Genomic DNA, 12,554 nt, shown 5'->3' on the forward strand with positions numbered 1-12,554 from the left:
GGATAGTCAGTTTTTACTTTTATTCAATAAATAATGGAGAGTCATTAAAGGTTCTTGATTAGAGGAATCATATGTATATGTTAAATGGAAATCAGTATGGCATAAAAAAAAAAAAAGAACTGTTTTTGAAATCAAGGGAGCTGGTTTTAGATCCATGACTCTTGGCAAACCTTAGTTTCCTCAACTATAAAATGTGAGGGTTGAACCAGCTCATTTCTAAGGTTGCTTCTAGATCTGTATCCTAATTAACAATGACAACAATAATGTAGCATGGGTCCTACATGACTCCAGAACCCCTCATTTGCCCCAGTTTAGGATGAAATATTTTGGATTGTTGTTGTTGTCACTCAGTTGTTTTTAGTTATATCTGACTCTTTATGACTTATTTGGAGTTTTCTTGGGAAAGAAACTGGAGTGGTTTTCTGTTTTCTTCTCTAGTCCATTTTACAGATGAATAAGCTGAGACAGAGTTAAGTGACTTGCTCAAGATCACACAGCTTATAAGTATCTAAGTTCAGATTTGACTTAGGAAAATAAGTCCAGGATGGGCTAAAAAAGCCAAGTAAATATCATATTAAGCAATAGACTTATCCTCAGTTCTCGATGTATAAATAAGAACAGTTTTTCATAGACTCCTATGCTGGTGAGGAGAAATCAAAATTCCCTAGACAATCTCCCAGACTGGGATACTTCTGAAATCTCTGTGTCCCAGAAATTTGCTCTTACTGCTTCTTGGCTCTACCTGATATGGCTCCCTTAGCATGGCCTAGAAGGTCCCCTGCCATTGCCACTTTCCTCCACCTTCAAAGCATTCATCTGCTGATTCTCTGTCCTCTTCCATCATCATCTATATCTGAATCCACTTGCTACTTTTCTGCTAAAGTCATCTGTAAAGAGCTCTCATTGGCCACTCATGATGTTACTGCTTCCTCTCTGAGTAACAAAGAGAGTATTATTCCTCTCTTGAAATTGGCCTAGGTCAATATGCTTGTGTGCTAATCAATACATTTTCAATTCTTTTGTTAAAAAGGCCATATCACACCTGACTGACACAAAAGACTCACTCATGCAGTTGTCAAGACCTGTCAAGGCTTGTAGAAACCTGTCGTGGCTGTCAAGATCTTTTCTTTATATTGATTCATAACCCCCTCACTGGGTTATTTCAGTGAATTTCTTTCATCTCCCATCATGCCCCTGACAGTTATCCATATAGTCCATGTAAATTGTCTTGAATTTCAATGTCTCAGTCAAAGTAACATGATGAGGTGAAAAAGGTACACTTGGTGACTTTTATCCTATCTTTCTGTCACTATGATAAAGATCTTTGTCCCCTTCAGATTGTTTTTGCCATTGTTTTACTGTTAATTATTTTGTGAAAAATCTCTAGAATATGTTCACCCAATAGTCACATGCATTTGAAATTCAAACAGTTGATTTTTTTTAATGATTTGCTTTTAGTATCTTCTCATGCCCCTTAAGAAAATTAAGAGCTGACTACTGTTTTATTTGATTATTTCTCTAGTTGCATTTTTCATATGCTGCTACTCATTCCATTTTAGTGGAAGGGGACTGAAAAAGTTAGAGGTAAAAGAGTTCATCAAAGATGGTCTCTATGCAACTTCTATCCAACTATGAGAATTTATTTTAATAGGTCCCTGAAAGGTAAACATATGGTGATTATCCAACAAAATGCTGCACTATCCTGTTTCCTTCTTGTATCCTAAATGCATATTCACTCTTCCCTGGTTCCTGGTGCATGTGCTTTCTCCCTACTTCCATAGGCTTTATTAGCCCGAGGACAGCTGCTCATGTTTTAGAAGCTATGACCTTTGTTGTTATTTTAAACATCTCTGTTTAGTCCAGATAGCCTTCCACAGATTTTTCCCTTTTGGCCATTGAATCTGTCATTTGAGTAAGTTGCCACGAGGGGGATGATAGTGGTGACTTCATCTTTGTGTGATGGGCTGAACAGCCGTGTTCCCTTAAGAAATAGTTAACAGCCAGAGACTGTAACTCACTGCAGAAGCAAAAGAATGCTCACTGTACTCAGCCTAAGTGTATCATGGGGAGATCTTTGCTGTGGCTTGCTGAGCAGAGAATGTCGTTTGTTGTAGTTACAACAGGATTTTCTCAATTTAATGGATAAAATCCTGGGCCAGGAGTCAGAAAAAAATGAATTCAAATACAGCCTCTTAAATTTATTAGCTATGTAACCTTGAACAGATCATCTAAACTTGGCTACCTCAGTTTCCTCCTCTGTTAAATGGGGAAAATAATAGCTCCTATCTCCCCACGTTGTTATTAGCATAAAATAAGATATTTGTAATGTGCTTTGAACTCTTAAAATATTATGCAAATGCTACTACTACTAATAATAATTTGGCAAATATGTTTATACTATCTAAATAGAAAGCTACTAAAAGACATGTGTGTAACTAGAGCTCAGCTTAGAGGAAATAATTTTTTCAGGTATTCAAATATTTGCAAAAGAAGAAAGGTGAGTAAAAGGGTAGGAAAAAAGCTGGGATGTAACTCCTTTGACTTCTGTCTGCAGTGAGTTACTTTTTACCCCCATTCTGAGCAATAGTACTGATATGTGTGTGTCTGAAGAGCATAACTAATGAATTTCCAAAAGGTCAGGGCTGATGGTTCCCACCTACAGCTTTGCTCATGTTGACCTTCAGAGAACAGGAATTTACATAAAAGGCTTACCATTTGATGGTCTTATCAAATCAATCAATCTTTCCTCTCTTCCAGGAGAAGAGCTGTGAAACAGGCAACAGATTTAGCCAGACTGCCTGCTCTATACCAGAAACCCCACTAGTGAGCAGTGTTTGAACCTGCTCAACGGATCAAATAACATTTGGGCTGATTAACAAAAGACATGCAAGTGGGAAGGTGTCAGAAGTCAGAGTGTGGAAATTTACCCAGGGTTGCTACTCTGGGGAAGCTCAGTCTGAAAGATGCTGCAGTTAGGAGAGTCTTGGATCTAATTGGATATGGAACTGGGAACCAGGCAGAGAACAGTAAGTATGAAGAGGTGAGAGAGGGAGCTACCCAAAGTGCCTCCATCTGAAGCTGAATGTTGCAGGACCTGCCCAGCATTTGGTCTGTGACTTCTAGTGTGCTACGCCTGGGCTTTCTGCAGCATTTTCCACCAAAGCCATTCTGCCAGCTTTGAGTTTGGACACTTAGGTGGAAACCCCAAGGATTGGATGTGCCAGTCAATTCCTTGAATTTTGGGGACATGGGAAGAAGCTGCTGAATAGCTGGTTATTGAGTTATCATTAAGCTTTTGAAAACCTAAAGTGTCACCAAAACAGTTCCTGAACAGAGGACCCTCTACTGGAACTCTTAATTTGTAATTGTCAAAGGATTTGAAAGGAAACTCTTACTTCAAAGACCAGAGTCAAAGAGGTCCCAGCTAAATGATGGTAAGCTTTATGAATGGATGCTCATCATTAAAAATACATCGGTACTCTCCACCTAGATGCTCTGTTTCAAAGACTTTTGAACTACTTGGACACAAAGAGGGCTGAGAGTGAGGAAAAGTCTCCTCCTTGACCCTATTTGAGACTGTCTTCTCTGGCACATATATCCCTATTGAAAGTCAGCAGAACAGAACCTCCCTCCAGGTGCTTGACTTGATGGGATGAGCAGTGTTAAGAGAGAAGCTGACTGCTCTTGCTCCTTCCGTCCTCTCACACAAGTGGCCCCACAGTGCTGAGCTGATGATGGCTGAGAAGGGTGACTGCATTGCCAACATGTATGGCTATGACCTCGGCGGGCGCTTTGTTGATTTCCGACCCCTGGGATTTGGAGTCAATGGCTTAGTGCTTTCGGCCACCGACAGCCAAACCTGCCGGAAGGTGGCGGTGAAAAAGATCGCCATGAGCGATGCTCAGAGTATGAAGCATGCTTTACGGGAAATTAAGATCATCCGGCGCCTGGACCATGACAACATCGTGAAGGTGTACGAGGTCCTGGGACCCAAGGGGGCTGACCTTCAGGGGGAGCTTTTTAAGTTCAACATGGCCTACATTGTCCAGGAGTACATGGAGACAGACTTAGCTCGCTTGCTGGAGCAGGGCACACTGACGGAGGAACATGCCAAATTGTTCATGTACCAGCTGCTTCGTGGGCTCAAGTACATCCACTCCGCCAATGTGTTACACCGGGACCTGAAACCAGCTAACATCTTCATCAGCACCGAAGACCTCGTGCTGAAGATCGGGGACTTCGGACTGGCGAGGATTGTGGATCAGCATTATTCGCACAAGGTACCTCTGGCTGGGCTGGATGCTGGGGCTGGGGGAGAGGGACTGGGGCCGAGTGGGGCATGGCATAGGAATGTCCCTAAGTGTCGGGGGGTTTCTTGAGCACTACACTTTCATATCATTCTCTGTAGCTCAGCTAGTTCTTGGCTCTTCCAAACATTGTGGGGGGACTGGATTCACAGCCTTTGTTAGAAGAGAGTACTGGACTTCAAAGGCAAGGGACCTTTTGCTTTGCTAATAGCTCACTGTGTGACCTCATGCACTCTCAGCTCAGTTGCCTTACCTCTTAAAAGGAGGATTCGGAGAAAGATAATTTCTGGGCTCCTTTCTGGACATGCGTGATGCTAAAATCATGATGTTTATCTCTCTCATCCCAGAACATCAGGGACCCTTAATGCAAACTTCTTGGAGCCTCTGAAATCATACCAAGAGAGCAGGCTGTTCTTGACTAAAGGGGATTTCAAGAGGTCATCTAGTCCAGGCAGCCTGTTTTTCAGGCAGGTAGATATATGAGAAAGATGGCTCTGTCTTCTTTTTCTTGATTTTGGTCCTAGAAGCCTGAATGATTAGAAGGATTTAGACTCAGAGTCAATAGACATGGATTCATATCTTGATTGTACCACTAACAATTAGGATGACCTTGAGCTAGTAATCCTAGTAATTTCTCTTCTATAAAATGAATTAAACAAGACCAGGGTCTCAACCTATTTGTGGGTCATGACAGTCTTGGGAAGACTATGGACTTCTTATCAGATGAATGTTTTTAAATACTTAGAATAAAATATATAAGATTACAAAGTGAAACACAGTTGTCAAAATATATGAGCCCTAAATGAGATGATTTCAAAGGTCTCTTCCAGTTCTAACTTTCTACGACTCTATAGAATGAAACCCACAGGTAATTCCATAACCTTGTGTTAAACAGACCTTTTGACCAATGTAATCAAATTCAGTTCTACAGGGTGTTTTTAAAGCACTTATGTGTACTGTGTTGGAAAACAAAGATTAAAAGTAATACATCCCCTGCCCTCTGAGTTTAGGGTTTTGTTGCAGTTGAATTAACTCTTTCTGTTTTGGGACTACCCTCTCAAAATGGGGCTCAATCTCATGATCAGGTGAGGAGAAGGGAAAGCAAAGGAAGTAAAGAGGAAGAACCTGGCACAGACTCATTCTCAAGCTGAATGAATACTCAGCCCCTGAGAGGTAGTAAATTAACTTACAGGGATTCTCGGTAGATTTATGGAAGGGACCTTAGAGATGCTGGAATCCTAGACAGGTCACAGTTAAGGGCAGAAAGGGGACTGGGACCCAGGACTCTCAGCTTTTCACCCAGTTCTCCTTCTTTGGGGCTATGTGCCATTTATTTCCTAGGATTCTTTGCCAAAAGCTAGCTCTTTCCCATTCCTGCCCCCATTCCCAACTAGTCTTCCAATACTCAAAACATTTGAATTCCTTAATCCACCTTCATTTGGAGGATCTCAGGGACCCAGAGTCTTACTGTTTGTCTAAATTGAGAAAAAAGATCATATTGAATGAGAGACTATCTCTTCTTCCCCAGCCTAGACAGTGGTCACTCTTGTCTAAGAACCAAAGCCTCCTAAAAGAACCTGGTCTCCTAGTTGCACCAATCCAAATGACTTCAAATCTTGAGGTTTTTAAGATTTTCTTATAATTTTATAATTTCTTAAAATTCTTATAATTTTCTTAACCATACCTGGGTCCTTTTAAAATTCCTTTCTTCTTATGTGGCCGAATTATTTGTTCAAACTGTTAGAACATTCTTCAGGAATATTGTCAAAATGCTAAAACACACACATCCACCAAAAAATATCCATCTATTTTCATCTTGCTGCCTTTTAATGCTTTCTACCCTCTCTCTCATTTTCTTGGGACACCCACTCTAGAGCATCAGTCTTAGAATGTTCAAGTTCCAGATAAGCTGGTTCCAAGCACGGAGGCCAAGGGGATTTCTCCCCCTCTTATCTCTGGAATACATTAGCTCACTGTCTCTTGAGTCTGCTCAAAATAAACCATTACAGGCACTGGAGCAATAGCCTTGGACAAGTCTGAGATTCAGGAGTTCTAAGTTTTTATTTCATCACTAATTTCATCACTCAACAAGTGGTGAGACTGCAGTTTCCCTCTTAGCTTCAATTTCCACACTTGTCAGGGGAGAATCATAATCCCTGACCTACCTATTTCATGATTGTTCTAAGAACCAAATGTAATCATGGACAGGAAACTTTTTTGCTATGTAGTCTCCTGACAGAAAAGTGATGGAATAAAAGGTAAAGTAAGATGCATGCTCTTACACATGGTTAATGTGGGAGCTTGTTTTGCTTGACTATAATAATAATAATAATAACTAACATTCATAGAACACTTAGCAGGTACTGTGCTAAGAGCTTTATAATTATCTCATTTAATCCTCACAACAACTCTAGGAGGTAGATGCTTTTATTATCTCCACTTTACAGACAAGGAAACTGAGGGAGCTAGAGCTTAAGTAATTTGCTCAGGATCACACAGCTAGTAAGCCTCTGAGGCTACATTTGAACTCAGGTCTTTCCATTTCCAGGACCAGTACTCTATCTATTGGGCCTCCCTATTGCCTATTTGTTGTAAACCTTTTATTTCCCTTTCCTCACATGATCCCTCCCAGGAGGAGGATGGGGGAGGGAGAGAAAATAAATGCCATAAAAATGAACAAAATAAAATGATTCAGAATATTCCAAGAGTCTCAAGAGCAGTTTTAAGCTCTTGAAAATAAAAATCCCTTGGTTTCCTCCTTGATACCTCTTTTTTAAAATTGTCAGAGCTTAAAAACTGCACTCAAATTTTTGGAACACCCTATATTATAGTGTAAAGGGTTATTTTGATTGCTTTGATACAGGCTTTCTTTAAGAAAAAAACAAGGTTTTTTGTTTTTGTTTTTTTTTTTCTCTTCAGTCTCTAACAAGAGATTTTTTTTTCCTTCAGACTGTGAAGGTTTTCGACAGCTACATAGTCCTTGTAACTTATTCCTCATTTATTTTCTTAGATAAAATTAACTTTACCAAGCAGGAGAGGGGAGCCAGGGACATGACCTGAAAGTATTCTGACTCTGCCTAATTCTGGGTCAAAAACCCTCAGCTTCTGCCTTTTCCATGATCCCCTCAAAACAAGAGTAATAAGTAACACTTTATGTTTCAGATGTTTTTTGTTGTCATTAAGGTAATTGGAGTTAAGTAACTGCCCAGGGTCACAAGAGTATTAAGTATATGAGCCACATTTAAACTCAGATTCTTCCTGACTCTAGGGCCAATGCTCTATCCACTGTGCCATCTAGCTGCCTGTTGATGTTTTTATAGTCTTTCCCCTCCTATATTGAACCTCCAAGACAGAGAATATTATCTCTATTTTATTGATAAGAAACTGAGTCTTAGAAAGAAGTGATTTCTCTAATTAGCAGAGGTAGCACTTAGACCCAGATCTCCCCACTTCTATCTAATTGCCTTTGACTCCCTGTGTCATACATAGGAGGGAAAGACTGGCATAGCAGGGTTAGGGAATGTGTGCCTCTTTGAGAAGAGTTTTGTTTTTCTTCAAGGTTTCTGTGTACCCTCACCCAATAAATGATTACGATTTTAATTATGTGCATCTGCTCTTAGAAGAGACTCCATGTGACTCTGACTCCCTAGGGACCCAGAGCTTCCCTGTTGAGGCTGGTCTTCCTGTCCTCATTTTTGAGAGAACATCAGGTCCTTGGCCCCAGCTCCCTCAGCAGGTTATTGGTCTCAGGGAGATCTCAGCCCAGAGATACAGGATGCCCAGGGGATCATCGCAATGTGACATGCTGCCTCCCTGGAATTGAGGGGTTTGCTTGAGTCTGAAGGGAAAAGCCAGGCAAAGGAAGCCAGTATCTTCAGGGAAATCAGTCATCAGTATGGTGGAAGGATGGAGGTCAATTTGTTCATGTGGCAAGGTGAAACGGGCACTGGATTTGAAATCTGGAAGATTCGCCTACTTACTTGTTGGTTATGTCCCCATGCAAGTTATTTCATCTTTCTTCCTCAGTTTCTTCATCTGTAAACTGAGGAATAATAATACCTATAGTGTGCCTTGTAAGGGAGTTGAGAGATTTCACTGTGAGAATATATGCCAAGGTTTTATAAACCTTAAAATATGATTTTTCCATTTATTATTCTGTGGCATTGTCACTTTGTAGATCTATAACAGTTGTAAGGAATTTAGGAGCCAATTCTATCTTCATTTTACATATGGGAAAACTGAGGCATGAAAGAAGTGATTTTCCATAGGTCATGCAGTTAATGTATAACACAATCTAGTCGAGAAACCAGGTGTTCTGGCTCTCTGAGCACCACAGGACTTCTAATCCATTCAGCACATAGTCTACATGAATTTTCTCATATCTTAAATGTTGATAATATTCCCAGGTATCATTCCTGGCACATAGTAGGAACTGAGTAAATTTTTTTTCATTCATTTTCTGCTTTATTTACTTATTTAAGTGATTCAGAGGATCAAATAGAATAATGGATGTGAAAACAGAATACTGTATGGGTCTGAAGGTATACCTTTATATTTAATTCAACAATGTTGATTTAGTATCTACTATATGCAGTCATAACTGTGATCTTCAGTTTGGGTTGGTCCTTGTTGACTTCTCTTCCAAGTTCAGAAATTGCCTCTTGGCTTTAATGCAGAATTCATTAGAAACTTGTCTTCCAAGTTGGGAATTACAAATTGGGGATGGACTTGAGGGCTGAACTTTTTTTTTTTAATCACCCAGGATGATCTGATGGTCTGATCATCCTTGCTTTGCCCTGATAGCTCCCTTTAAGAATACCTTTCTGCCCTGACAGATATGCTAATAGATTCTTTCCTCTTTGTGGCAGAGAAGAGGCATCTGAAGGATCAGAGCATATTCACATCTGAATTTATCTTATTAGTAAATAGAATTTAAAAAAAAACCCAAAAACTTGTGTCTCTTAAGGCTTTGCTGAGCACTGTGTAAATTTCAAAAACCATTAGAAATCTTCCTGAGACAGCTCAGAGGTACCTGAGCAGCATGTTAAATGCTTGATTAACTGCACATACTCCTGTAGATGAAGGAACTCAAAGTCAATCCCTCACCTAGAGTCACTGAACCATTAGCTCAAAGAACAGAATATTGGACCATTTACTTGAGTCACTGTTCACAAAATCCCCCCTACTTCTGGACAAGTCAATTAATCTCTCTAGACCCCATTTTTTCATCTATAAAAGGGCACTTGACTGAGTGACCATTAAGCTTCCTTCCAGCACTAAATTCATAATCTAGAGTGATTTGGTCTGGCATTTAAGGCCCTCTGCAATCTGGCTTCAAATTACTTTTCTAGCTTTAATCTCACACTCTTCCAGTCAAACTGGACTTTCCACCATTCCCCAGTCAGATCTATTCTCTCTAACCTCTGAACACTCTTATTATCCTCAGAATGGATTTATTCTCCAATCCCTTCCATGTTCCTGCCTTTGAAATCTTTCCTGTCACTCTTGGTCCAACCTATGGCCCACCTCTTCCAGGAACCCTTGCTAATCTCCCCAACTCGATGGAAACTCATACTACCCATGCAGCTCTGGAAGCTTTTCTACTTTCTCTGTATTTCTTGTATGCATTTAGCTTAATCCAGATTGTATTGTATGCAAATGAAGTGTCCAAAGGCATAAAGGGAATAAGAAGAGGTAGAATTCAAATCCAATCTTCAGACTCCATTCTCTTTCCACTGCACCACTAAATGTTTGTTCCTGTCCACTGAATTTTGGACTCTCCTTATACAGTGTTTCTGTGCCTGCTCAGTAATGACTGAGCTTCTATTGGGACCATCATCCATCAGCATCCACTGTCTCCAACGTGTCTGGCACTGCGCTCCAAGCTACCTGCCTGTGTCTGAGGATGATGGCTGTTTTTTTGATTATGGGTTGGTTTGTTTGTTTGTTTTTCTTAAAGAACATGTGGAGGCTAGATGAAGCAATGATACTTCTGAGGACAAGTCTATAGCAATTCACCTACTAAAAAAAGGCATTTTAAGTGTAAACCAGGGAAACATCCTCTTACAAAAAGCTCAGATTGAGGGGCACCATGTCTCCTGTCACAGAAGAGCATGGCACAGCCAGCCCTCTCTTGAACCACCATTTATCCAAATAAAAGAAAATGCAGAAGGAATGTGGAGAATGCAGGCTTTGAAAGTGCCTCTGAAATCCATCTGTTAAGTATTTGATGCCTCAGGAGCCATCTCCTGACCTCAGATCCTCTCTGTTCAAGTTTGGAAAGAAAACACAAGGGCAACTCTTTGTCCTTTAGAACTGGCATGGCCAGTTATAGGTTCAACTGAACTAGGTGGTCCTCTGTGACTGATGATGGAAGGGGCAGCAGATAATGTAGACCCCAGAGGAGCCCTAAAGTGCCATCCCTTTTTAAGAGTTTGTGATTCTCATGTTTTACCATTAGAAATTCATTCCTTTCATTCAGTTAAGGATTTTCCTCTAGTATAATGCAAGGCCCCTGGAAAGGAGAATATTAGCTTAAATGAATGTGTCAGATTCATATACACATATACAGAGATAATTAATTGAAATCATGTTTTCCTAGAGAGAAAGAAGAGGAGAGTGATCAGGAGAATCCCAAGTACATGGAAATGGAAAGTGAGAGAAAGTAATAGGAAATATTATGGCCAAGTCTTTTGTGTTAAGCATTTCTTTTGTGTAGAGAAAATAAATAGCTGTTCCAGTAATGGAGAGAAGGATGAGAAGTTATGGAGAATAAAAAGAAAGTGAAAAGGAAAGGATGAGGAGGACATGGATGCCAAACCAGGTTGACTTGACTATTTTAGTGGTAACCAACCCTGCCCATTTGTTTCCTCAGGTAACCCAATTTTCTGCCCTCAGTCTCCTAATGCCATACAGGCTAAAACTGGACTAATTTATCTCCACGCTCTCTTTCCAATTCTGAATTCTGTGATCTTATAACTCTGACTGCTTATGTGTCAGAATGGGGAAGGGGAAAATTAACAGAGCTAGAGAGAATAGGGAAAGCTTCTCATGATAAACCCATAAACAACTTGCGCATTGCAGAAACAAAGGGTTGTGTCCTAGTTCCTGATCCCCAAAGTCAAGAATACACAAACCAAATTCCCCTCTCTTGGGCTTCAGGTAGTCCTATGTTAGTGGCTCAAAGTGTGGTTTAAAGACCCTGGGGATCTTTGATGCCCTTTCAAGATATTGGCAAGATTAAAACTATTTTCATAATACTACTTATCTATTATTTGCCCATTAAAATGATCCTCCCCATTCCAACTTCATGTCTGTGTAAGATCAGATTTTCATCATTCATATATCGACCAACGCATCCCAACAGATTGAATGCAGAAGCAGAGTTGAAAATCCAGCTGCTTTCTATCAAGTCAGACACTGAAGAAATTTGCAAAAAAGGAAAAAAGTTTAAAATGCCCTTTTTCTCACTAAATTGTTTTGTTTTGTTGTTTTTTTATTTTCAGTTTTGGAGAATATAGTTATTTCTTGTAAAAATGTTACCATGCAATAAGCTTATTATTGTTGCTTTTAAATTAATTAAATAGGTTTTTAATTTATCAGTTTTAACTTTTAATATTGATAGAGATAGCCTACCTAAGCAAAAGTTCTTTAGAGTACTCCGTAATTTTTAAGAGTGACAAAGGATCCTGAGACCAAAAAGTTTTAGAACCATTGCCCTACCCTAATCTTGCAAGCATCATTTTGGCCCCTCCTTTTCTCCTTGGTTCTGAGAAGTCTTGCCTTTATCCTGACTTGTCTCCCTCTAACTTGTTGGAGTTCCATGAATCACGTTTACAAGCTAGGTGTTAAGAATGGATCTTTCCTTTGGTGAAATTAAGCTTAAAGAATGCCAGAACTAAATAGGCTCTTGGTCCTTCTAGGTTATTTCTTCCCAAATCCTCTGATTTTACAGATGAGGAAGATATGAGTCAGAAAGAGAAACAAAAGAGTGACTGGACCAACATCACTCCTCCAGTTACCAAAAGGACCAGAGCTAGATTCAGCTCTCTGAATTTCCCTTCACCGCTCTTACAATGTTATTGTTGTTCAGTTGTATCCAGCTCTTTGTGATCTCTTGGACCATACTGCCTTTGGAGTTTTCCCTGACAAAAATGCGGTTTGCCATTCCCTTCTCTAATGCATTAAGGCAGAGTTAAGAGACTTGCTTAGGTCATATATCTAGTAAGTGTCTGAGGTTAGTTTTGA

At 40.0% G+C, this 12,554-nt stretch overlaps 1 protein-coding gene across 5 annotated transcripts in view; it reads left to right on the forward strand.

Moving 5' to 3' along the window:
* MAPK4 (mitogen-activated protein kinase 4) overlaps positions 1-12,554 on the forward strand; it is a 204,265-nt gene that overhangs the window by 142,673 nt on the left and 49,038 nt on the right. For all 5 annotated transcript variants that reach the window (XM_074279374.1, XM_074279378.1, XM_074279375.1 and 2 more), the window contains one exon: positions 2,758-4,280. In XM_074279374.1, the coding sequence (XP_074135475.1) occupies positions 3,732-4,280 (549 nt within the window). In that variant the 5' untranslated portion in view covers positions 2,758-3,731. The remainder of the gene's footprint in view (positions 1-2,757; positions 4,281-12,554) is intronic.

Source organism: Sminthopsis crassicaudata, chromosome 1 (assembly GCF_048593235.1).
Source record: "Sminthopsis crassicaudata isolate SCR6 chromosome 1, ASM4859323v1, whole genome shotgun sequence".
Lineage (NCBI taxonomy): Eukaryota > Metazoa > Chordata > Mammalia > Dasyuromorphia > Dasyuridae > Sminthopsis > Sminthopsis crassicaudata.